The sequence below is a fragment of the Cricetulus griseus genome, chromosome 5 (genome assembly GCF_003668045.3).
Source record: "Cricetulus griseus strain 17A/GY chromosome 5, alternate assembly CriGri-PICRH-1.0, whole genome shotgun sequence".
NCBI lineage: Eukaryota > Metazoa > Chordata > Mammalia > Rodentia > Cricetidae > Cricetulus > Cricetulus griseus.
The window spans coordinates 138,034,293-138,056,516 of record NC_048598.1 but is presented as its reverse complement, the minus strand read 5'-3'; the positions used below and the strand labels follow the sequence as shown (position 1 = coordinate 138,056,516).

The window sequence follows — 22,224 nt, the reverse complement described above, 5'->3', positions numbered from 1 at the left end:
TTGTATGGATCACAGAGGCATGATGCTATTTAAAAATAAACTGAGGTCATGCTCTATTCTGTTTGATTTATTCATATTTTCAAAAGGACAAAATCACTAGGTGATGAACATTCTAGTTGTTGCCTGCATTTATGTGTGATAGGGAAGCAAGTTTTGGTGTTTTTATGATTTAGTTCTTAAGTGTACTACAGGGGTACCTTTGTTGAAGGCAAGTCCTCAGTCCATGGAACTGATTGGAGGTTTTAGAAACTAATGAAGGCAGAACTCAATTATAACAAATGGTTAGATCATAGCAGACACTTCCTTGAAGGGAAGAGAGGACCCCAGCCTCTCTTCCCTTCCCTTCCTGAATTCCATGAGGTGAGCTGTTCACACCACTGTAAGCCTCCTTCATGATGTCCTGTACTGCCATTGGCCCAAAGTAAGGGCTAAGTGAGCCTGGACTCAACTGAAAGCATGAGTCTAAAGCAACCTTTTCTCCCTTAAATCCATTCTCTCATGTGTTTTATAGCTACAAAAGGGGCATAGTTAGCAAGATGTTTATGTGAAGGAGCTCTGTATCTTATTTGTTGCATGAATCAGAGTATGTGAACAAATGGAATAGAGCTGTGTATGTAGAAGGCTTGTCAGTACTATCTTTATAACTTCCTGTGAATCTTTTCAAGTTTGGAGGGAGAAAAGGAAAGGGGGAAATTATATAATTATAATAAAAATATTTTTCCTAAAAATCAAAATCACTTCATAAAAAACCTTTTTGTTGTTGTTTTATGATAAAGCCACCATCATTTGTGGTAGTTTCTTTAATGCTTTATGGATATTTTTATTTTCATCTTTTCCACAAAAATCTTACAGTTATAGAAAACTATAAGTAGGGAGGGAGAGGGACCTGGGACATGGGATTGACATGTAAAATAATTTTCTTCCTTATAAAAAAAAAGAAAACTATAAGTAGTGATTAAGTATGTGGGCCTCTTAATTTATTACATCTATACTGTAGAAATTATTTTTTCCTATTGTAGCTCATTCTTAGACATGTCTCTTTTCTATTTTAGATAACTACTTACTTCTACAACCATTTTGCACAAAAGCTCAGTTTCTAAATGGAAAAGCAAAACAAGATATGACAGAAAAACTTGCTGGTAATTAGTTTTAAGTAATAATTTCTAAAGTAATGTACTTTTATTATGAATTTTTATGGGCATATATTCATTGTAACCAATGCAGAGTTTATGGAGAGACATTTCCATGCAAGTATATCATAAAAGTTGACCATATGTTACTGCCCCGTCCTTTCCCCAGCTCCTTCCCATTATTCCCATTCAGTCTTCCAGGCCAGGCCAGGCATTGTCTACTTTCCTACTTTTCCTGTCCATTATCTACATGAAATTTATGACACACAGTGAGGGAAAACCGCAACATTTAGCTTTCTGAGTCTGATTTATTTTGCTTAAGATGATGATCACCAGTTATGTCCATTTTCCCACAAGTGATATTAAGGATAAACTGATGGGTATTTCCCTTTACTAGAGCTGTCAATTCCTTATCATTGCTGTACTGAATAGAAATAAATTGCATTAGTAGTCTAAAAAAGAACCTTTTAAGACATGTTCTCCAAAATATTCTTTAAAGTAAATCTAGGTCTGAGGGTGTAGTTTTATAATAGATTTCTGGCTTAGCACTCTGAAACACCTGGGTTTGATGCCCGGCACTGTGGAGTCTTTAAAGAGGAGAGGGGAGAGGAAGATGGAGAATTCTGTCCTTTGTTAAATGGGCATTAAAGTCAGTGTGGATGCTCAAGGAAGATTGATACTTCCTGTTTTGTTTGATGAAAGGTCCATGAATTGAGCTTTATAAATTGTACTTAACTGCATTTGGAAAATATTGAGATTTACTATAGGTTTGATGTTTCTGTTTAACCTTTTTTTTTCTCCCTGAACTAGTTGTCGTGTGTGTGTGTGTGTGTGTGTGTGTGTGTGTGTGTGTGTGTGTCACTCTGAGATCCCAATATTTGTAAGTTTTGCCTAGTTTTTGTTGTTGTTTGTTGTTGTTGTTTGTTTTTAAAGGCAGAAGCCCATATTTGGGGTACTTATTATTTAACAGACCTTTAATTTACTTTGGGAAAGCGCTGACTGTTGCCCATATTTTATGTTACAGATATTGTCATGGAACTTTATCAAAGGAAGCCACATGCCACGGAACAGAAAGTGCTGGTGGTTTTATGGCACCTCTTAGGGACTATGACACATAGTGGCTCCCTGCCTGGAGCTGGCGGAAATATACGAACAGCCACAGCTAAATTGTCGAAAGCACTTTTTGCACAGATGGGTCAGAATTTATTAAACCAGGCTGCATCTCAACCACCACATATCAAAAAAAGTTTAGAGGAATTGCTCGATATGACAGTTTTAAATGAATTATGAGTTTTTGATGAAATAGTTATGATGAACAATTTACATAATGACAACTGAAATCTTTTTAAAGCTATATTTTGCATTTTGAGTGCCTGCATCTCATGTCCAGTAAATTAAGTCAGTGGCTATGTTTATTTGCAGCCTATTTGTGAGTACAGATCTGTCCTTCTAGCCATCACATGAAAACCTGAAATAATTAATATAAGCTATAAGTCATGAAATCCATGACGCCTGGGATGAACTAAATTTTAAATGTTTTTGAGACAAATCCTGCTCATTTGCACTATTCTATAGAAACTGCAATTTGTTGCCCCATATGTACAATTAGATTTGTAATTAAAAATATACTTTTTATTATGTAATCATGTTCTGCTATGTCTCATTACTCTACCTTGTTTTATGAATTGGAAGAAAAGTCTTTTAACTATGTTATTCCAAAATAAGTTTTGTGTGCTATTTGTGAATAACATGTTTCTGAATCAGTCTGCTAATATGATTATGCAGTATTAGCTTGCTATTGCTGCTGTGTTACTATGGTATATTTGCTAAACTTTTGGGTTTAATCATCTGCACAATTGTGAAATTTAACAAGTTATAATAAAGCATGATGACCAAAGCTTAGAAAACATTAAACATTTGAATGCACGTTTGAGAAACGTGTTGAATGTAACTTTCTTATTTTTTTGTGTGCAAACACTAATTTTTTAATTTCTGTATGTCTGTCCATTTATAAAGGTGTTATTTTGCTGCCCAGTTGTGTAATTCTCAAAAATAGTGCCAGGTCTTCTATAGTTTTTTTTCAGAATTCTTGGGCTTACGAGTACTGTATGCATCTTAAAGAAGAAAAGGAATGTTATAAAATAAAAGGATTTATTTCTGTAGATGTGTGACAGGTGTCCTGTTTTTCTAACTCATATATGTTAAAATGAAAACAATGTTTTAGTACTGACCATTCTTTCATTTCATCAGCCCTAACAATAGTAACCTAAGAGTAGACCCAAGTTGTCATTCTCAACTTACAGGAAATTAGCTACATGACATGTGAGTCTCTTCTCCTTCCCTGATTTCTGAGAGCTAGGCTGGATGCATTTTAGGTCTTGCCTTGTTGTGTAATTCTGATTCCCTGGGTGTCTGTGCTTACTTAGTGTGTTTCCAGTCTATCGGCCCCCTCTGGGGAGGGGATTTTCTGGGAAGAAGCCGGGGTCTTCTGTACTCACAGATGGCAGTTGTACACTCCACAGCTCTCTCCTCCACCCTGCAGCCGTTGTTGCCAGGTCTGAAACAGTGCTATATCTAACTTTGGGGGAAACAGCAGAAGAATAAATTTTGAAACTATCTGAAGATAGGCGAAAGGGTGGTAAAGACTTAGCATTACTTTATATAATTCCATATTTTGTATTTTCTTATAGGTAAACTATAGGCCTGTACTTAAAGTTTGTTAATTATAGACTTTTTCCGAGTATGGTCAGAGAACAAATATTTTTAAGGAACTCTGAAGATAAAACTTCTGGATTCAAATTACAGCTTTGTATTAATTCTAGAACCAAGTTTATATTCAAATAATTGTAAATTACATAAGCAAAGGGATATGTGGTGATATATTATTTATGAAAGATCAAAATGGAAAGCTACCTGCAGCCATAGAGGCAGGCAGTGGTGGTACACACCCTAATCCCAGGACTCGGGAGGCAGAGGCGGATGGATGTCTATTAGTTCCAGGACACACTGAGATACACAAAATTGGTCAGTCTAAAAGAGAAGCAGCTCACGAAAAGGATCACACGCCTTTAATCTCAGCACTAGGGAGGTAGAGAAAGGAGTGATATGGGGGGGAGGCAGAATATAAGGCAGGATTGCAGTCTGAGGCTTGGTGGAGACAAGTGTGGTCTGCATTGCACTCTGAGGATTCATGGAGCCGGGATCACCCATTTCAGTCTGAGGTAGAAGATGTAAAAGCTAGTGACTGGCTGCTTTGCTTTCTCTGATCTTCAGCTTGAACCCCAATATCTGGCTCTGGATTTATATTATTCATGTTATAGGGATATATGTTGCATATATTTATATATAGAATACAACATGATGCTTTCCTATAAATACTTTTTTGTGTGTGTGGTGAAAACACGTAAAGCCTCTAAAATCATTTGCAGGGTACATTATTATTAATGGAAATCATTATGATATACAACAGATATACAGATCTTACTCTCACTTCCTTTAGTACAACCATTTTAGGCTACACATTAGATCATTTTATTTTATTTTTTTAAAAAGATTCATTTATGCCTGGCGTTGGTGCCGCACACCTTTAATCCCGGCACTCGGGAGGCAGAGGTAGACAGATGTCTGTGAGTTCGAGGCCAGCCTGGTCTACAGAGCGAGTGCCAGGATAGGCTCCAAAGCTACACAGAAAAACCCTGTCTCAAAAAAAAAAAAAGATTCATTTATTCATTATGTGTACAGTGTTCTTTCTGCCTACAGAGCAGAAGAGGGCACCAGGTTTGATGATAGATGGCTGTGAGCCACCTTGTGGGTGCCAGGAGTTGAGACCAGGTCCTCTGAGAAAATAACCAGTGCTCTTAACCTCTGAGCCATCTCTCCAGCCCACATTAGATCATCTTAGATCACAAGTTACATCATGTTTGTGGCTGTTCCTGGTTTATTTCACTTAGCATAATGTTCTCCATTTATACTCAAACTGCTGCAAATGACAGGGTTTCCTTTTATGTTTATGTATATAACATATTTTCTTGATCCACTGAAGGATGCTTAAATGGATGTCTTAGAATTACTGTGGCTGTGATGAAACACCATGCCAAAAAGCAAGTTGGGGAAGAAAGGATTTATTTTGCTTACATTTCCAGGACAGGAACTCAAGCAGGACTGGAGACAGGAGCTGATGCAGAGGTCATGGAGGAAGTGTTGCTTACTGGCTTGCTCAACTTGCTTTTTTTTTTTTTAATTTTAAATTTTTTTTTTATTTTACATACCAACCACAGTTCCCCCTCCCTCCTCTCTTCCTGCTCCCCCCCCTTTCCTCCCACTCCATCTCTTATTCACTCAGAGGGTAAGGTCTCCCTTGGGGAGTCAACAAAGCCTGGTATATCAAGGTGAGGCAGGACCAAGCCCCTCCCGCCTGCATCAAGGCTGAGCAAGGTATCCCACCACAGAGAATGGGCTCCAAAGCCACTCATTGTGGCTTTGTTTGGTTGTTTACTTGTTTGATTTTGAGATGGGATCTAGCCTTGAAACAATGATCCTTTTGCCAATTCCTCCCCTGTGTTGAAATGACAAGTATGAGCCTTTAAAACCAGGACTCAGGAGGCAGAGACAGGCAGATCTCTGTGAGTTCAAGGCCAGCCTGGTCTACAAAGCTACACAGAGAAACCTGTCTCAAAATAAATAAATAAATAAAAAATAAATAAAACAAATATGAGCCTCTTCACTTGACTCTTTGTGTGTTTACAATGTATTTCTTTAATGACTAGTGATGTTGGACATTTTTTTTTCACAAGCCTGCTGGCCATTTCCTTGCTCTTTGTGTGTGTGTGTGTGTGTGTGTGTGTGTGTGTTGTGTGTGTGTTGTATATGTATGTACAAGCACATAAGCAACATCATGTGTGTAGAGGTCAGTTGGAGGACAACTTGCATGAGTCAATATTCTCCTTCCACTATAGGAGCTCTGGGAATTGAACTCAGGTTGTCAGGATTAATGGCAAACATCTTTCTTCTGACCCATCTTGCCCTCCCATTTATGTTCTTTTGCTGTTTGAATCATGTGCACATTAAAAAAAATAGGATTCTTTGTTTTCTTGCTAGTTGTTTGAATTCCCTTTCAAAGTTGGCTATTAATCCTTCATCAGCATTATGGTTTGAAAATATTCATCTCATTTCAAGTGTTTTCTTTACGCTGTTGATCAATTCATTTTATTTATATTATTTATGATTTATTAAAGCTTGCCTGAAGATTCAGAAAGCAAAGTCAGCCTCAAGCTATAGAGAGCAGGCAGTGGTGGTACACATATTTAATCCCAGGACAAAGGCAGATGGATCTCTCTTGAGTTCAAGGCCACCAGGGCTACAGGAGAGTGAATCAGTCTAAAAGGGTAACAGACCTCACATCAAATCCCAGCACTTGAGACATATAAAAGATAGGATCAGAGTCTTCAGTAGTCACTCTCAGGAGTCTCCAGCCACACTGAGGAAAGCATAGCAGTCTGGGATTGCAATCTGGGGTTTAGTGGAGCCAGGATCCCCTTTCATTCTGAGATAGAGGTATGAGCTATTGGCCAGCTGCCTTGCGTTTCTGATCTTCAGCTTGAAGCTCAAACTGCAATATCAGTCTCTGGGTGTTTTATTTTTCGTGTTACATCTGTGCAGAAGTCTTGTTGGGGTTTGGTTTAAGTTAGTCTGGTCTGGACCCAGTCTCTTGATACCTAGGGTCTCCCATGTTGCTCAGGCTACTCTGGGGTTCATGTTGATTCTTCTGCCTCAACCTACAGAGAGCTGAGATTATGGGCATGTGCAGGAGCTTTTCATTTGGATGCACTTTATGTATTTCTATTTTTGAGGTCATATTTTAAAGAAACCTACAATACTTAAGTTTTTTGGGGGGAGGGTTCGAGACAGCGTTTCTCTATGCTTTGGAGGCTGTCCTGGAACTAGCTCTTGTAGACCAGGCTGGTCTCAAACTCACAGAGATCCATCTGCCTCTGCCTCCTGAGTGCTGGGAATAAAGGCGTGCGCCACCACCACCTGGCTTTAAAGTTGTTTTTTTTTTAAGATTTGCTTATTTTTATTTTACTTTCATATATGCCTATGTATGTTTGGTGTTTGTGAAGGTCAGAAGAGACCATCAGATCCCCTGGAAAGTGGAGTTATAGATGCTTATAGCCACTATGTGGGTGCTGGGAACTGAACCCAAGTCCTTTGCAAGAACAGTGCTCTTAAAACCTTGCCATTGTTCCAGCTCTCCAGCTCCACTTTCATGAGATTTTTCTCATGAAAACCTGGAAATGACTGAGCTTGGAACATCATGCTAAGTTAAATAAGTCAGGCTGGAAAAGGAAAGTATTGCATCCATCTCACACTGAAGGAACAAAAACAAAACCAAAAACTAAAGATATAGTGATAGAGAATAAAGCAGACAGGATGGGATAGGAAAACGGTGGTTATATGGCTTTAAAATGTGAAATAGTGGATACATATGAACAAATGCAGATAGCTGATGTACAAGAGGAGGACTGTAGTTAATAGTATTATGTTAATAGTCGTTTAAAATTATTTGGGGTTCTTGTTGAGTGAATATAATTCAGTTGCTTCTGCCCCATACATACACAGACATCAAGGAAACCCATGTGAGGTAATGGATGTGTTAATTTGCCGTAGAAGCACTTTACTATCCATGAATCCCATAGTATGCTTTAAAAAGAAGGAGGGAGGAGGAGGAGAAGAAGAGCGGTGGAGGGTTTCTTCCCAAATGCTGAGATTACAGGACTGTGCCACTATAGCTGGTAGCTGGGTGTGGTGATATATTATTTATGACTAATTAAAGCTTGCCCAAGGATTCAGAAAGCAAAGTCAGCCACAGGCATTGCAACCAGGCATACACCTTTAATCCCAGCAGGCAGAAGCTACGACTCAGAATTCAGAGGTAGACTGATTTCTCTGAGTTCAAGGCCAACCAGGAATACACATGATGGAATCGGTCTAAAAGAATAACAGATCACATGCCTTTAATTCCAGCACTAAAGAGGTGTAAAAGATAGAGGCAGGGTCTTCAGTATTGAGTATGAGGCATTCATTCTCCAGCCACGCTGAGGAGAGACTACAGTGTGAGGCTTGTGGAGAGCTCCTGGAGACAGGATCAGCCCTTTCAGCCTGAGGCAGAGGTAAGAACCTAGTTGCCAGCTGTGTTGCTTTTCTGATATTCAGCATGAAGTTTGAACCCCAATATCAATCTCTGGGTCTTTTATTTCATGTTACAGCTGGACAATGCTATGTCTTGAAAAGCATAGAAAAAAAAACTAACCAATCAAATAAACAAACAAAAAACCCTTGTACTGAATAGTCCAGAAAGAACCACTTTGCTCTTTTACAAGTCTAGATCTTAGAAAGAAATAGAACACCAAAATTGGGATTTGAGAAGTTACTACTTGCAAAGGTTGGCTTTAGGAAAACCTGGGGTCTGGAAGCAGCAGCAGCTAATGTGGAGAGAGACACTTCCATCAGACCTGAGACCCCCTAAACAGAGAAGGGGAATTGAATACTCCACTTCACTCCTCCATGCCATTCATTCAAGGACAACCGGCGGGATCCAACAGGAGCCAGGGAGCAAGGGAGACTGACAGTATGTAAGGGTCAGTCTCCAGAGAACAGAGCGGGCTGGCATAGACCTGATCAGGAGGAGGAAAATGTATTACAGTAATAAATAACCCCTTTCCTCTTTAGATTTTGTTCTTGGCTTGGAGATCATTTGACTTTAAATACTATTATAGATGCCACTAGACTGTAAGCTACAGTATTTGCTCTAATACTTTTTTCTTCCTAATGCCTATAATTGGGGTATAAAATTTAAAGTAAACTATGTCTCAATCTGTTTTTAAAGTGGTTCTTGTCGTTTTCATTTTGCCTCGGCTGCTGCTTTGAGTCTTGTGTAGCCTAGGCTCACCTCAAACTCACGCAGTTGAATATTACCTCAGACTCATGATTCTTCTGCTGCTACCCGCCAAGTGTGATTATAGGCATGTACCACGATGCCTGAGTAATTTATGTTTTCAGTGGTGAGAAACACATTTTAGGCTAATCATATGGGATGTTTTAGATACTTAAGAGCTCTAGCACAGTGAATTATTGGGAGTTAGAGAAAAACTGTGAGGAAGTTGGTGGGACTGTTAAAGACTGTCCTCTTTTGGTCTCTCTAGGAATTGCAAGCATGTTGTCCTCATACATACACACAGGCAAACAGCCATGTAAAACAAATACAGCTTTTTTTTTTGTTTTTCGAGACAGGGTTTCTCTGTGTAGCTTTGGAGACTATCCTGGCACTCGCTCTGGAGACCAGGCTGGCCTCGAACTCACAGAGATCCTCCTGCCTCTGCCTCCCGAGGGCTGGGATTAAATGCATGCACCACCAACGCCTGGCTAACAAATACATCTTAAGAAATATAGTGCCCTCTCTTGATTGCTCCTTCAGATGGTAAACACGTAAAACCTGCTGAGTTTTAGAGAATCCAAAACTGCCCGACAAAGAGGCAAAGGGAAAGGCGTGACCATTCAAAGGAAAAGAAATGCAGAATGTGGGGAGACGTTGGTTGTTTGGGAGCAGAGGCGCAGCTTAGGTGATTTATAGCTCACGGGGTTACAGCCATCTTAAAAAGAAACATTTCTGGAGTCCAATTCTAGAGGGAAGGTGTAGTGATATGATTTATTAAAGCTTGCCTGAGGGTTCAGAAAGCAGTCAGCCACAAGCTGACACACCTTTAATTCCAGCAGACAGAAGCTAGGAGGTGGTGGTACACACTTTTAATCCTAGTACTCAGGATTAAGAGGTAGAGGGATCTCTGTGAGTTCAAGGTCACCCAGATCTACACAAGAGTGAATCAGTCTAAAAGAGAATTATAGCTCACACCTTTAATCCCAACATTAGGGAAGTATATAAGGTCTCAGAGAGGCATTCATTCTCCAGCCACACTAAGGAGAGGCAGCAGTTTAAGACTTGGTGAAGAGCTCCTGGGTGGGTTAACCCTTTTAGCCTGAGCTAGAGGTGAAAGCTAGTGGCCGGCTGCTTTGCTTCCCTCCTCTTCAGCTTGAAACCTAGTATCTGTCTCCCAGTCTTTTATTTATTCGTGTTACAGGAAGGGCTAAAACCCAGTTGTGATTTTTACTGAAGCCCAGACAGCAGGCTGGTGAGTGATAAATAAATGTATGCTTACTCACCCTGTTACAGTCTTACAACGAGAAGACAAGAGTTTTACAAAGATATTTAGCAGTGGGAACTAGAGTCTTCACAACTGCTAAGATCGTCAACTCAAAGCTGTCTTTCTTTGCCCAGAGGGAAGCTTTATATATAGCTCCCTCAGAGCCTCAAACTCTCAGGCCCATTGAGGTTTCCAGGGTCAGAGCACTTGCGTGAATCAGAGCCCATACTGTCTTGACCTTTGGAGGATTGAGGCTGAATTTTTGGCTCTTTCCTGATAAATTTCTACGGGTAAAGGTTAGGAAAAATATTTCAGAGGTTTCCTTGGAGGCTGAAGTTGGGCAGGGAATACGTGGTGTTTGGGGAACACCGACTGAGGAAGAACAGTCTCTGACTGGAGACCAAGGAGGGCGGGGTCGATGGTGCCCGTACCACGTGACCACCGCGCCGCAGGATTAGCCAGCGCATGCGCAGTGTGTCCCCGAAGAGGCGGCGACGCTGCTGGTGGTGGTGGTGGTGGCGGCTGAGGGAGCTGCGTGGACTGAGGCGTTGGGAGGCCCATCTTTGGCGAGGTTGGCCCAGGCTTCGGCTCATGGCACCGAGCGGCGTCCGTCGTGAGGTAGCTGCGGAGGGCGCCCTGAAGCGGGTGGCCGGGGAGGCGCCGGGACGGGAAGGGCCTGCGCCGCCTCAGGCCGCACCGGGCCGCGGCCTCGCCTGCTCGTCCGGCTCGAGGCCTGCTGGCTGGCGTGCGCTGGCGCCGGGCTGGCTGCGCGTTTCCTCCCGGGTCCCACCTGTTGGGAAGAGCCGGGCTGGAGGGGTGCGGCGGGAGGGCGGGGAGCGAGCCTCAGCCTGGCTCTGCGAGCCCGCTTAGCTTAGCGTTGGGGCTGAATCCTGTGCCTCCCTGGCCCCGGGGAACACGGCGTGGCCGGGGCGACAGGAAGTGGAGGGGCTCCTGAGGGCCAGAACATCGGTCACTGCAAAACAGATACGGTAGGCAGGCGTCTGGGGGAGGGGAAGGGGCGGACGGACGGAAGGACAGACACGTGAAAGAGCCTGGTGGAATCCTTTTTAAACAATCGTGATCAGGAGCCCGCACGGTTCTGGGTACGGTCTTAGTAGTGATGCAGAATGTTTCAGATGTCCCTTCTGTTCGAGAACTTACACCAGAAAACTCACGTATTCAGAAATACTTTAAACGTTTTCAGGGGCTGGAAAGGGTAACGCCAAGAATGCTTCTTCCAAGGCAGCTTAGGGTGGGAACTTGGTGCTTTGTACTCCATGGCAGTCTTTTAAGACTTTTGAGAAAAATAACAACTGTTAAATCCCTTCCTCCCCTCATGTTTATAACTTCATTCTAGAGTTTAAAAATGTGGAACTTTCCACTGTTCCTCTAAGGCATGGCGGCTAGTGCCCTTTACCTGCTGAGCCATTTTGTAGGCCCCAGAATTTTTAAAAGACTCGATACTTAGTAATATTTCTGTCTTACAGTTGGATTGAGGAAAAAAAATATGTTGTGTATCAAGTGTAAAATTCAGATTTGTTCCGGGCGTTGATGGCGCACGCCTTTAATCCCAGCACTCGGCAGGCAGAGACAGGCGGATCTCTGTGAGTTCAAGACCAGCCTGGTCTCCAGAGCGAGTGCCAGGATAGGCTCCAAAGCTTCACAGAGAAACCCTGTCTCAAAATACCAAAAAAAAAAAAAAAAAAAAAAATCAGATTTGTGTATTTTCAAGGAGGAGCAGAATCTTCTGTTAATGTGTTAAGAATTCCGTGTAAGGCATAAGCTCAGAAGATTATGCAGACATTGTAAATATATAAACAGAATTCAGTTTCTGGGACATGATTGTTTAAAATGAGGAAACAAGGTCTGCCTGTGAACATCCTACTTAGTCTCTAAAAACCGGTTGCCAAAACCACTTGTTATAATAACCCCTTTCTTCTAAGAGGTATTCAGATGACTCATCTGTGGCTGAGACATGGAGTAATTTGTGGATTGTAAAGCCAGCTAGCTAGTTAACTAATGACTTCAGTTTATATATATTACTTACGTGGTTTATGGTAACAATCAATGATAGATCGTGTTTTTTATGCCTCTGTGAGCATAGGCATGCAAAGCATCAGGGGAAAAATTGTTGGGTCATATGCATAATGTTTATTGAGTTTACATCATTGTAAGTCATTTTCTGAAATTCCTTTTAATTTTTAAAATAGCATCCTGATTGTTAGGCAAGTATTTATTTAATAGGCTCCAAATAAAATAAACAGTTGAATTTACAGTATAGAGGGAGTGTTTCCATGTAATATATACTTAGGTTTTTAACCTCACATATTTGAGTCTGCCATCGATATCATTTTATAAGAAAATGGCATAGCATATGAAAGTATGCTTAGTAAATCATTAGCGTGTTGAGTTGTGGAATGAAGAGTTTTATTACTCTGAGGAATACCATTTTGCCAAGTCAGGGCTGGATATGTCATCTGTTCAAGGGTTTCTAGGGATACAACATTGAGCAAAACAAAGTTCCTTCCTCCCTAAATTTAATAATCTATCTTGTAAGATTTGTTCATCTGTATCAATAGTCGGGCAGTGCAGTATTTTAACTTATTTTTGAGGCAGGGTTCCTCTGTAGCTTTGGAGGTTGTCCTGAAACTCTCTCTGTATAGCAGGCTGGCCTCGAACTCACAGAGATCCCCCTGCCTCTGCCTCCTGAGTCCTGGGATTAAAGGCGTGTGCCACTTTTTGTACTGCACCCAAAATGGGTGTTGAATTGTTTGTGTATTTCAGTATATACTGTTCGTTTTCTTACTTCTTCCTCTGTGTGTATATGTCTGTAGTGGTATTTGCATGTCAGTCAGGTGGGTATGGAGGCCAGAAATGTGGGATACCCCATGGAGATAGAGTTGAAGGCAGTTATGAGCAGCCTACCATGAAAATCGTAGATGCTATAAAAACCTGAACCACCTCTGCATCCCAAATACAGGGTCTTCTATATAGCTCAAACTGGCTGGACTTTATGTAACACAATTCAGTACAAATGTGTAGGAGAGATAGTAATTATTACAATAGCAATGTGAATGAAGAGTGCTTGCTGCTTTTGTAAGGGAAACCAGGTTTGGTTCCTAGCACCCATGTTCGGTGGCTCACTGCTTGACTGTAACTAAAGTTCCAGGATATTCAGTGCCCTCTCTGATCCCAGGCACCTGCACACATATGGTGCTGTACATCTGTTCAGTCATACACATGGATGTGTAAAAATGTGGGCAAATACTGACTCGAACTTCTGGATCAAAGGAAAAATAAAGATCTGGGGTTATGCTTAGTATCTCTTGAAGAGTTACGTGATATCTGGTGGACAAGAGTTACCTATTCACTATGCCTCTTACATTATCTTTACTCGGAGAAAACTCATTTTGTCAAGAGGCAGTGTACCTAATCCAGGTAAGGGATTAGGAGGCTGTAAATGCTGTAAGGGCTCTGGGAAAACTTTTGCTTTTCTCATTAGAAAAGGACAGTTTTAACTAGTGTACTTCTGCCATTCATTTTCTTCCTCTTTGATTTTGAGCATTTCTTTAAACAGCTTCTGTCTAATGAAATAGTAGAAATTAACCAAGAAAATTAGGTGCCAACATTGACAATTGTAAGCTTCACAGTGCTTCTCAGTCCTCCTAATTCTGAAACCCTTTAATACAGTTACTCATGTTGTGGTTACTCCCAACCATAAAATTATTTTTGTTGCTACCTCATAACTACTTTTATTACTGTTAGGAATGGAAATGTAATTCTCTTTGTTTTCAATAGATGACCCCTGTGAAAGGGTTGTTCAGCCCCCAAAGAGGTCGCAACCCAAAGTTGAGACCCGATGCTAACACAATTCCTGTTGCATAAATTTCTTTTAGATGTGTACAGAGTATGGTCTTGAGGACCATATGTGTCTGGAGATAGCTAGCGGTCTAACACAAATAGTAGACTTACTTAAAACTTTGTGTGATTTAAATTTGGGGGAAGGAGTAGTTAACTCAGGTGCAGGGTTCTCCAGTATTATCTTTGTAGGTGATAACAGCTATAACAATATCAAAAGGTTGGGCACAACTTAACTAGTTATTGCCAGGTGTGTCTGGCCTTGTAGAACGTGCTTGTAATCCCAGGTACTTTGTGGCAGGAGGATTGATGGTTATTATCAATAGAATTTCTATTATTTGTAAACAGATAAATTAGTAAAATGTACTAGTTCTCCTGTTTATGTTTTTAGTAGGCAGATAGGGATTTAAAAAGTGTGGAGCAGGAGACATGGGTCAGTGTTTGAGAACACTTGCTCCTCTCCCAGAAGATCCAGATTCAGGTCCTGACCCCCACATGGTAGCTCATAACCATTTGTAATTCTAGTTCCAGGGGATCCAGCATTGTCTTCTGACCTTGGGGATTAAGCTTGCACATGATACACATACATGCAGGCAAAACATTTGTGCACATAAAATGAAAAGGTAAATCTACAGAAAAAATTTTTGGTCATGATAAATAAGTTTACTAGCATTTGGAATCTGTTTCTCTTTTGTGTATGTGTGTGTTTCTGCAGATCATTCACTGAAGACCAAATAAGTAGCTATGCAAAATTCTCACATGGATGAGTACAGAAACTCTGATAATGGCAGCACAGGCAACAGTTCAGAGGTAGCAGTAGAACATCCAGATTTTAGTACTGAGATTATGAACGTTACAGAGATGGAGCAATCACCCGATGGTTCTCCCAGCGTGAATGCATCTACAGAAGAAAATGAAATGGCAAATGCTGTGGACCTTCCAGTGACAGAAACAGAAGGAAACTTCCCTCCAGAATTTGAAAAATTTTGGAAAACAGTAGAAACTAATCCTCAGGATTTTACAGGCTGGGTATATTTGCTTCAGTACGTAGAACAGGAGGTTAGTAACTATTTAAATGGTCTGTATAAGAGGGTCAGAATAATACAGTAGTATCATCAATTCATGGCTTTCTGTTTTGTAACTAAAGTTTAATCTCTTAATGATCCTCGGGCTGAGTTCAATAATACTAAAAAGAAGCATGTATTTTAGCTTTGAAAATTATATAGCATTATGCGTTGTGCAAAGTATGTAGACACAATGCTAAATATTGTGTAATAATTGAGGTTTGTGTGTGGGTATGTAAAATTAGTGAAATAGTTACCTTGGGGATACGAGAATGCACTTCAGTGAGGTGGAGCACACTGGCCTAGCAGCATCTGTGAGATCCTGGGTTTGGTCCCCAGCTCTGGAAAACAAAGAAGCTACCCTACTATTTGGCAAAGTTAGTATTTATTCTTTCTTTGATGAAAAGTTCTAAGATGTTTAAACACCTTGTTTTATTTTCATCAGAATCACTTGACGGCTGCCAGAAAAGCATTTGACAAATTTTTCATACATTACCCATATTGCTATGGTTACTGGAAAAAGTATGCTGACCTTGAAAAACGACATGACAACATTAAACAATCAGACGAGGTGCGTACATCAATGAATACAGTTTTCTCTGTTAGGTACTGTAAGCCAATTAATAACAAACAGACTCTCTTTTTCTGGCTGGCAGTACCTACCATTTATGATCAAACTTTTTTTATAGGGTATTTTATTTGCATTTGTCACTATTGTGGCATTTGTAGCTAATATTTTCTCTCTTTGTTGGCAGGTGCGTTAAACCTCTACAGTTTGTCAAGCTTTGCAGTGCAAGCCTCTGTATTACACTGCAGCTTAACAAGTAGGGCAGGGCTTTTCTCTCACTTACATTTATTTCTCAATTTCCAAACAATATAGTTGGTTTGCTAGTCACGTTTGCTACGTCTTATTGCATTTTTGGTCAGACGCTGTCATTGATGCTCTAATGGGTCTGTGCCCTATGGTCTGTAACCCAAAGCCTGCCCACACAACCCGGTCAGAATGCAGGGACTGCTGCGCTTTGAAGATCAAGACTCTGCACGTGGGGATCAGAACATTGCCATGTTCTATCCAACCTCCACCCAAATGGTAATGGTAGATTATTTAAACAAAATTCCAGTAATTAGTATTTCTAAGGTTCACCGGATAACACAGTGTTGCCTCTCTTTTAAGAAGTAATTAAATATTTGAGGTACAGTTTATTGTTTTCTTCTTAGGTTTATCGACGGGGGCTTCAGGCAATACCTCTTAGTGTTGATCTTTGGATACATTATATAAACTTCTTAAAAGAAACATTGGAACCTGGTGATCCTGAGACAAACGGTACAATAAGAGGGTATGTTAAATATTTGATACTTAATGTATTTGAAGACTTAGACATTTAAGTATTCAGAGAACTATTCATAAATACTAAACTGGAAGTTGATATTTATTTGCTTCATTCCTGTTACTAAAAAAGTAGTACATGAAATAAACTTACTCTTTATCAGAGGTTAAGAGCACTGACTGCTCTTCCAGAGGTCCTGAGTTCAATTCCCAGCAACCACATGGTGGCTCACAATCGTCCGTTATGAGATCTGGTGCCCTCTTCTTTTTTTTTTTTTTTTTTTGGTTTTTTGAGACAGGGTTTCTCTGTGTAGCTTTGGAGCCTATCCTGGAACTCACTATGGAGACCAGGCTGGCCTCGAACTCACAGAGATCTGCCTGCCTCTGCCTCCCGAGTGCTGGGATTAAAGGCGTGTGCCACCAATGCCCGGCCTATCTGGTGCCCTCTTCTGGTGTGCAGATATACATGGAAGCAGAATGTTGTATACATAATAAATAAATGAAATCTTAAAAAAAAAAAAAATGCAATCTTCCTCTTTCCCACATCCCCTTAACTTATGTGTCTAGTTTATAAGTTTACTTGTTGCTCACTTGTGATTAATGTCTTTGGGGTGGGAGAGGGTGTTGAGATAGGGTTTCTCTGTGTGGCCCTTGTTGCCCTGGAATTCACTCTGTAGACCAAGCTGGCCACAAATTTAGAGATCCTCCTGCCTCTGCTTCCTCAGTGCTGGGATTAAAGGTGTGCACCACCACTTCGGGGCTAAGGCAGTTTATTAGCTTTTTGTTTTCATGTCTGCATGTTACGTCTGTATGCTACCTGTGTGCCTGGTGCCCCAAGAGGCCAGAGAGGGCATTGGATCCCCTGAATTGGAGTTAGTGACAGTTGTGGGCTTTGATGTGGGTGCTGGGAATTGAACCTGGGTTTTCTGGAAGAGCAAGTGCTTTAACCACTGAGCATCTCTCCAGCTCCACAGTTAATGTCTTAATGTCTGCCTCCAGATGTTATATAGTGTACAAATTTGTGAATTTTACAGACTGTTCTTCACCTTGTTTTTATTTTCCAGAATGTTATATAATATCTCCCATTTTTTTAACTTGCAAAAAATATGTTAAAGTCATGTTTTTATTTGTACAAATTTTTATCATAGGAAATAATTTTGCAAAATTGTCTCTGAATGTATATTTTTATGGAATGCACTAAAAATAGAACATCTGTTCTATCTAACAAAGACATTTTAACTAACATTCCTCAATTTTACACTTCCACAAATATATGAAAGTAATCATTCCCCCATGATAATTTTTTTAAGATTTATTTATTATTGGTTAGTATAGTGTTCTGCCTGCATGTATGCATACACACCAGAATAGGGCACCAGATCTACAGATGGTTGTGAGCCACCATGTGGTGGCTGGGAATTGAACTCAGGACCGCTGGAGGAGCAGTCAGTGCTCTTAATCTCTGAGCCATCTCTCCAGCCCCAATAACTTTCTTTTCCTTTTTCCTTTTTTTGTTTTTCGAACTAGCTCTTGTAGACTAGGCTGGCCTCGAATTCAGAGATCTGCTGGGATTAAAGACATGTACCACCACCGCCCAGCCCCAATAACTTTCTTTTAATATGGGTATATTAGGGTTGGAGAGATGGCTCAGCAGTTTAGAGCACTTGCCGCTTTTATAAAGAATATATGTGAACTGGGTGTTGGTGACACACACCTTTAATACCAGCACTTAGGAGGCAGAGGCAGGCCAATCTCTGTGAGTTTGAGGCCAGCCTGGGTCTACAGAGTGAGTTTCAGGACAGGCTCTAAAGCAATACAGAGAAACCCTGTCTTGAAAAACCAAAGGGAAAAAAAAGGGAATACATGCATATATCCTGTTTTCCTGTTTCTTTTTCAGGATACCTACAGGATAGGTTTCAGTAAATCTGTTTATTATGTGTATATATTTTAGTCATTTTGAGACTGTGGCTATTTTTCAGCATATTCATCTTTAATAGTCTTATTTTCCCTGGGGTTAACTACTTCTCACTCAACCATGTTTCTCATTTGTCTAATAGAAGGCTTTTCATATAGCTTTCCAAACAGGCCTGTTAATAAAATTTAAATCTTATTTTTCTTTCCCCTCACCCTTTTGTAGCTGTCTTTCTTCTCCAGTGTATAGTCTATGCTGTCATCTAGTCCTGCCATAAAGTTTTTGGATTTTTCTCATCACCATGGATCCAAGAAATGCCTTTGCTTTATTCAGGCTCTGTTGTTTATTGTCCTATTCTTTCTTGATTATGCCTACCTTGTAAGAAGTGTATAGCCAGTAGCTTCTTCATAAAGAATACTTGAAATAAAAAGTTATTTAAAAGCCATTCCGTTTTTTTTTGTTTTTTGTTTTTTTTGAGGAATCCTGTTGGTCTAAGGTTTACACTAAGCAATTTCTTTAGAGGAAGAGCAACTGATCAGCCTGTTGCCCACCATAGATTAAGCAGACCTCCATCTAACCATTCTCTATTATGTTATCTTTCTTTCCCCAGCTTTTTGTGGTATCTGGTAATTTTCTGGATACACTGAGATTGTTCTTGGGTAGTAATACTGTTTTTCTTTTTCTTTTTCTTTTTCTTTTTTTTTTTTCCCTGAGACTGGGTTTCTCAGTAGCTTTTAGTGCCTGTCCTGGAACTCACTGGCCTCTAACTCACAAGAGATCTGCCTGCCTCTGCCTCCTCAGTGCTGGGATTAAAGGCGTGAGCCACCACTGCCCAACTCTTTTAACGTGCGTACTCGTGCATGTACTCACTTGGCCTCGTTAGATTTATCTTTGTATAGTAAACATTTCTTCCAGTATTAATGTTTTTAAACTTTGTTTTGTGCATGGTAAAGGGGCTTACTGGTTAAAAGCACATGGTGTTTTTTCAGATGACCCAAGTTTAGTTTCCAGTATCCACATGTGGTGTTTCACAACCATCTGTAAATACAGGTCCAGGATATCCAGTGCCCCCATTCTGGACTCTGTATATACTCATAGTCATATAGACAGACAGACAGACAGACAGACAGACAGACAGACAGACAGACAGACACACACACACACACACACACACACACACACACAACAATAGAAATACTAAAAGTGTTTATAAAGAAAAGTAGTAAACTTTGTTTGGTGTTTATTATAGTTTTTTTCTTAATATATTAAAACATTCAGTCCTGACAGCCGAGATGGCTCGTCTTTAATCCTGGCACTCTGGCAGGCAGATCTCTGTGAGTTTGGAGTAGGGCTGGTCTACGTAGTGTATTCCAGGCCAGCTAAGGCTACATGATGAGTCCTATATTTAAAAATTAAGTTATTGGATTCTGAGTTCTGTGTCTTTATTACCAAGAGTATTAAATTCTGTATTTTTAATTTAAGATTTTATTTTATGTTTATGGTGGTTTGCTTGCATGTATGTCTACAATGTATATGTGCCTGGTGTGTGTGGAGGCTATAAAAGGATATTGCAGCCCCTGTAACTAGAGTCACACGATGGAGCCACCTTAAGTGTGCTGAAAATCAAAACTAACTGCTAGCCATCTCTTAAGCTCTGTACTTTAATTTTAAATGCTTTTCTATTATTTACCTGGCTATTGTGGAATGCACATTTTATCATTCCTTTTTGCTAAATAGTCCAGGCTTTCTTTGTTGATTTAACATGCCTCCCTTGTGCATACCTTTAATGCTAGCACTTCAGGAGGCAGAGGCAAGCAGATCTCTGTGAGTTTGAGACCAGCCTGGTCTATAAAGTGAGTTCTAGGGCAGCTAGAGCTGTTACACAGAGGAACCCTGTCTAGAAGAACAGAAAAGAAGATAAATAAAATTTAAAAAAAAAAAAAATGCTCCCCTTTATGTACATTAAATTCTCACACATTCACTTTTCTGTTTTTTTTCTTGGACACTAATCTGCTTAAAAATATATTTTTGTTTTGTGTGAATTAATGTTTATTTGTATACATATATGCATACCATGTCTTTGCTAAGCATCCAGGAAACTATGTCTTAATTTTTTATGATAATTTCAGGAAATGCTTACTGCCTTATCCTTATATAAAAACATTTGTAGTTCTAAGACTATAAAATTTGAACTGTCTGTTTTGCCTAAATTAGACATTGTGTTAAAAGATAAATTTAGGAAATATGGCCTCTTTGGTATAAATGCACCTAGTTGTTTTGTTTTTCACTTGAAATTTTATAACATTTTAAAACTTCTGATTGTATGTATATGGGGACAGTGTGTACTGTAGGCCGTGAGCTTGTGAGAATTCCACTGTGCAAGTCTGGAGGATGGAGCTCCAGTCCTCAGGCTTGCTGCTGGCAAGTTACTTTACCTGTTGAGCTATCTCACTGGCCCTTACTTGGTTTTAAGATGCTTATTTTGAAACTATGTACCAAAAAGTGTTTTTTTGTCTTATTGTAATGTTCATGTTGTACCCTGAGTGTATATGTGTGGGATCCCAGAGTTGACTTTTCAGGTGTTTCTCTTAGTTACTTGATGACTTATTCACTGCAGTGGAAATCTCTCAGTTGAACCCAGAGCTTGCCACTTAGGTTATTTAAGCTACCTGGCTTTCCTACTGCTCTGATTATGGCCAGGCTGCCATGCCATCACCTAGTATTTACAAGGGTTTTGGACATTTTAATTCTATTCTCACATTTATGTAGTTAGCACTTAACTTCCTGAGCCATCTCTCTAGTCCTGAGGTTTTGTTTATTAAACATCAAATCTAATAATAAACAGGTATCTCTTGAAATTTAGCTAAATACCATTAAAAAAAAAAGTGCTCCCACAATCAACTTTTAGAATTGAAAGGTGGTTTTGATAGTTCTAAATTCTATGCATACTTCTCATGAGTTTATATATATAGTTTGAGTCCCTTGTTCAGGCATTTTTGCTAGAGAAATCCTCGAATTGAGATACAGTTTGTAAATTCTTCAGTTTTCTCTATTCTAAAGGAATCATTATATTTGACATTTCAAATACATAACAAGTACTTCATCTACCATGTTCCTATTACTTCTTTGAAATGTGTACATTATACCTTGTAATTATGTATAAGGTAAACTGCACTTATCTTTTCCTTTTGTTTTTTCACTTATTCTTCCTTTAAGCAACTGTTCTATGATTGCTTCTACTTTTTCCATTCATGCATGACTAGGAAGCAATTAAATAATAATATTTAGGAGTTATTTTATTTGGGGAAGATAACTTAACAGCAATTTAATTTTTCAGAACTTTTGAGCATGCTGTTCTAGCTGCAGGAACAGATTTTCGATCTGACAAACTATGGGAAATGTATATAAACTGGGAAAATGAACAGGGCAATCTGAGAGAAGTTACAGCTGTGTATGATCGTATTCTTGGTATTCCAACGCAGCTCTACAGTCATCATTTCCAGAGGTATGTTGAAAGATCTTTTCTTTGAAATATCTTTGGTTATGTAGGTGATCAGTTCCCAATATTGAGCATTACAGTTTATTTTGAAATGTTATATAGGATCTTATTAGAGGAAACTAATTTTCTAGAGAATAAAAATTTATGTCTTAATTTAGTCATTTTTTCTGTATCTTATGAAATGTTTAATATACTAGTTTTATATTGAAAGTTATTCTTGTCCATTTTGTATCTGAG

At 39.7% G+C, this 22,224-nt stretch overlaps 2 protein-coding genes across 8 annotated transcripts in view; both read left to right on the top strand.

Moving 5' to 3' along the window:
- LOC100756381 (TOG array regulator of axonemal microtubules protein 1) overlaps positions 1-3,292 on the top strand; it is a 52,412-nt gene extending 49,120 nt beyond the window's left edge. For all 3 annotated transcript variants that reach the window (XM_027416494.2, XM_027416492.2, XM_027416491.2), the window contains 2 exons: positions 1,053-1,139; positions 2,155-3,292. In XM_027416494.2, coding sequence (XP_027272295.1) covers positions 1,053-1,139; positions 2,155-2,420 — 353 coding nt within the window. In that variant the 3' untranslated portion in view covers positions 2,421-3,292. The remainder of the gene's footprint in view (positions 1-1,052; positions 1,140-2,154) is intronic.
- A 7,515-nt stretch (positions 3,293-10,807) lies between these two features.
- The window catches only part of Prpf39 (pre-mRNA processing factor 39), a 26,673-nt gene continuing 15,256 nt past the window's right edge, over positions 10,808-22,224 (top strand). The window contains exons 1-5 of one of the 5 annotated variants that reach the window (XM_027416499.2): positions 10,808-10,945; positions 14,901-15,244; positions 15,695-15,820; positions 16,468-16,586; positions 21,826-21,993. In XM_027416499.2, coding sequence (XP_027272300.1) covers positions 14,930-15,244; positions 15,695-15,820; positions 16,468-16,586; positions 21,826-21,993 — 728 coding nt within the window. In that variant the 5' untranslated portion in view covers positions 10,808-10,945; positions 14,901-14,929. Of the gene's footprint in view, positions 10,946-14,900; positions 15,245-15,692; positions 16,340-16,467; positions 16,587-21,825; positions 21,994-22,224 lie in introns of those variants that run through there. The other 4 variants (XM_027416502.2, XM_027416503.2, XM_027416504.2 and 1 more) reach the window with 4 other exon arrangements.